Raw genomic sequence first — 4,067 nt, 5'->3', positions numbered from 1 at the left:
AAAAGAGTAGACATATACAGGAGTGTTAGAAATGGGCGAGCTGTAGGATTAACTGCTCCGATTCTTTCCTTTGCAGGTGAGATGGGGATCCTTTGCAATGCCCTCCAGAAGATAAAATGAAGACTCTCTGTAACTTGTGAATTGCTGGATGCTGACTAGAAGCTGCCATGTGCAAATACCAGTCTTCATCTAGTCTCGGTCTATTACCTTCCTGTGTATTGCATGAGTGCTTATGTTATATATCTTAATTACTGTAGATTAGCAGAGATAGAGACGCCTACAGGTGACCCTTCACTCTTTTGGCCTTCAGGCACTAATCCATTTTTTCTCACTAATGCAAAAAATCACCTAGGTTCTGGGAATCTGAGGAAAGTCTTCCTATCTCTTGTGCCAAAGGTTAGCAGAGCTGTAGTCTGCTGCAGTTGTGAGATTGCATTGCCACCCTGGGCCCAGAGACAGGATGGTAATGAATGACAGACTAATCCATCTTGCTTTCTCTCACAGTCATTCTCCCCTTAGTCCCTCACATTTGGGCAAGGTTCCCATGGAGTCCCAAACACTACACCTTTCAGGGTGTATACATATACTGCTTGGCCCTCTGTACCTTTAATTTTACACACAAGCACCTCTATCCTTTTTTTTTTTTTCTAAAAATGTGTTGTTCCCATTGATCCAAAGAAAAGATGCTAGCAGAAGACAGCAAGTATGCTGCAGCCTCATTAACAAAGATTTATCACCATGTATAAATATACTGTATCTGCACAAGCACCAATCCCAAAAAGGTTTGTGCAAGAACTCTATACGCTGTGATGTGTCATTGGTTTGCAGAGCAGAGTCCCTAAGCAAGGCACTGAGACTGCCTATCCAGAGCATGGAGTTTGTGCCTCTTCTCTGAGAGTGCTTTATTCAGCACTGCTACAAGGTGTCTCCTAACTTTCTGGACTCACAATCCAGGACGCTGATACCAACACTTTGGAAATAGAGAATAAATGGTTCTTACAACACAGCTGAAGGCATCAGAGCCTTCCAACTCCTAACTGACTGTATCTGTGGCTAGAAATGCCACCAAAGCTATGGAAGACTTGGGTCAGCTGTGTCGCAGTCTGAGTGCGTTCAAACACAAACATGATATCTTTCAAGACAGCTCCTAAGTCACGATACTTTTTGGAGTCTCCTTCCTTCTCCCACTGGAGCTTTAATTTCCCTTTTTTGGTTAAAGCAGTTTTATTCTTCCTGGAGTATAGCTCAACTGAGGCAGCAAATAGAAGCAAGGGCGAACCCAGCTTAACTCAATGGCTGAGCCATGAAGAGAGAAGAGCTTGGCTGTTCAGAAAGTTATTTCTGTATTTTATCCAATAACTTTCACTCAAAGCAGCTAAATGCCCTCCTGGACTGGTCCACATTGTATAATGCCTCCCTGTAGCTCCCTGCTTGATGGAGGAAGGAGTTCAGCACTTGTACATTGGAACAGAATGGAGCAAAGCAAAGCAGAATAGTATTTCCAACATGAAGCAATTCTGCATCATGATACTAACATGGTTCGGGAGTTGCATTTCTATTAGAAGATCCAAAGATGGAGAGGGATTTGAAAGTCCACAAGTCTCATACCTACTATTGTACTGTAAATCAATGGAGCTTTAATGTAAGCATCATCCTTTAGGAAGATAGAAAGTACAGCTGTTTCCATTATATTTATGGTGGGTAATAACATTAATCTAAGCCTACCAGCTGGAACCCTTTTCAATAGACATATACTTATGCAAAATGGTATCATTTTGGTGCTTTGAAGTAAGCTTTTTTTTATCTCTGTATCTTTTTTCTTCTTCCTCACATCTTTCAGTCCTGCTTGGCATGTATTTTCAGCATGAAAGTAGCCCATATTTTTCTCTCTTAATGTAATAGGATCCATAAGGTAACTGTACCATGAAGAGACAATTTAATCTCAAGGGTGAAGTCTTTCAAACCAATCCTCAGGCACTTTCCAAGCTCCTCTGCTTCTGACTGTTGTTATGAGTGACAGCAGCGGTGAATCTATAGTGATATTGAGAACCCAGGATTCATGGCTGTCTTTTAAATGCAAGTGGAATGGTTAAAGAGAATTGATGCTACACATCTGATTCTGTGTCCCCTAATGCAGGTTTAAATGAGCAATAACTCTAGCCAAAGCATCACAGCATAGCTGTTCAACAAGACTGAGAGATTGGAAAAAGTTAAATGCTTAGTATTTTAAAAGCAGAGGAAATATACAGAAAGTAGATTTTCTTGCAGGACAAATTAGCTTGTGCATATGTGCTTTAAACAGTACAAATAAGTTGCACTTCAAATTCTTAATGAGTGGCTTCTTATTTTCATGCTAAAGAAAATGAAAGTTGCATAGCAAACTGGCCAGTTATTTGGCCAGTGTAACTCCTCTTTGTAAGGTAACCACACAGGTCGATCAGAATTAAATAGCCAGGTAGGAGGGAATGCCCATTTGAGGTGGGTTCCAACTCAGAAAAGACTGTCTTGCACTGGTTGAATATCATTCATCCAGACAAGACCATAAAACTGATAAAAAAAGTAGTCTCTTGATGTGTATAATTACCTAGAAATGTACAGCAAAGCCTTGAATGCTCTACCTTTGCATACTCTGTACATTTTTGTATGCTACCCTGACTAACCTATCCCAAGCTACTCTTTCAAGTAACCTTCCTCTGTTCTATAACACTATGATCATATTTTTTATGTCCCCATCTCCAGCTCTGTTTCAGGTGACCAAAGAAGCCCTCTCATGAGGCCCTCTTCCTTTGCACTGACCTTGGCCAAGGCCAGTGATGGTGACAGAGGGGGGAGTTGTCAGCCCAAGTTACACAGGGAGGTGGTCTCCTCTGGGTGTCTTAAGATGCCTAGATATGACAGCAGTCTTGGAGGAAGGATTCCCCAAAGGATGCAGAAATTGTTGAAAGAGGGAATAAGCACAAGAGGACCCCACAGGAGTGCATTCTTTTAAAACCTGTCTCTTTGCTGCTTTGAACCGTTATGGCCGTTCGCAGAGAAGAATTTTTTCATGTTCAAATGTAACCATTTAAACTAACCTAAATAAATTAAAATATTAATGCTGCATCCATCTCAAATGAACAGCACTGTGCTCACACAGGGTGGAGATATTTGCAGTGGAAACAGATCAAAAATGGGCAGGTTGTTTGTGGCAGTCAGCCATGGCCTTTTAAAGCACCCACCCCTGGGGCTGCATGAGAGGGGGTGAGCCCCATCTTGGGATGGGGGATTCCCACCTTCTGCAGGGAGAAGCTGCCTGCCCCATGGGAAAGGATGACACCCTGTGCTCTAGCCCTTGCATAGCCCTTTAAACTGCAGCACCCAGCCTGAGACCTCTCCTCCTGCACTCCTAGAAGTCCCCGAAAGTGCTGAGGGCAGGACTTTGGGATGTCTCAGCAGAGCTGACTTACATCATGACACCATGGCTAAAGCATTCCCGGGCCTACTTCAAGCATGGATTCAAGGTGGTATTAGAGTGCCCACTGGCTGGGCAAGGACATTTCACCACCTGGAAAACCAGGGCTCTCTGTTCTGGTTTTGCAGCAGGCTACAAAGCTCTGCTGTAAGCTCTGCCTATGCTGCTTCAACTGTCACACTGACTGATGAGTCCTGTCTGGCTCTATAGAGAAACCTCAATTCATACGCAGAACCATGATTAGTGCTCTACAAACATATAGAGATGGGACTCTGACACTAGAGCATAAAGAGAGCCATAGGAGGCTGATGTCCCTGCTCTGCTAGTATTTGTGACCAGTGCCTTAAACATGCATCTTGAGCCCTAGGGCTTTCACCTACATGACCACATGTAGCTGGAGTAGGAGACTTTGCACCATTTGTTGTTGGTACCATGCCTGTGGCCTGGATGTGGGGATACATGCACCCACCCTTCATGGGAAAGGCCCAGTTTGGACTCAGATAGACTCAGCTCGGCTTGTTCTCCTGTGCCCAGCCTTGCCGCCACTGCTGAGGGAAGGTAAGAGTGGGAAGAGCCTATTTCCCCCTGCAAGCCTGCTTCTTCTCCCCCCGACCCG

At 43.8% G+C, this 4,067-nt stretch overlaps 1 protein-coding gene across 1 annotated transcript in view; it reads left to right on the top strand.

Moving 5' to 3' along the window:
* Positions 1–120, top strand: part of PAH (phenylalanine hydroxylase) — a gene marked incomplete at its 5' end in the record, with an annotated part of 34,603 nt that extends 34,483 nt beyond the window's left edge. The window contains one exon of the mRNA XM_009649250.2: positions 77–120. Coding sequence (XP_009647545.2) covers positions 77–120 — 44 coding nt within the window. The remainder of the gene's footprint in view (positions 1–76) is intronic.
* Positions 121–4,067: the final 3,947 nt, after the last annotated feature.

The sequence above is a fragment of the Egretta garzetta genome, unplaced genomic scaffold, assembly GCF_000687185.1.
Source record: "Egretta garzetta isolate BGI_Z169 unplaced genomic scaffold, ASM68718v1 scaffold321, whole genome shotgun sequence".
Lineage (NCBI taxonomy): Eukaryota > Metazoa > Chordata > Aves > Pelecaniformes > Ardeidae > Egretta > Egretta garzetta.
The sequence above is the reverse complement of the archived record's forward strand: the minus strand, read 5'-3'. Positions and strand labels throughout refer to the sequence as shown.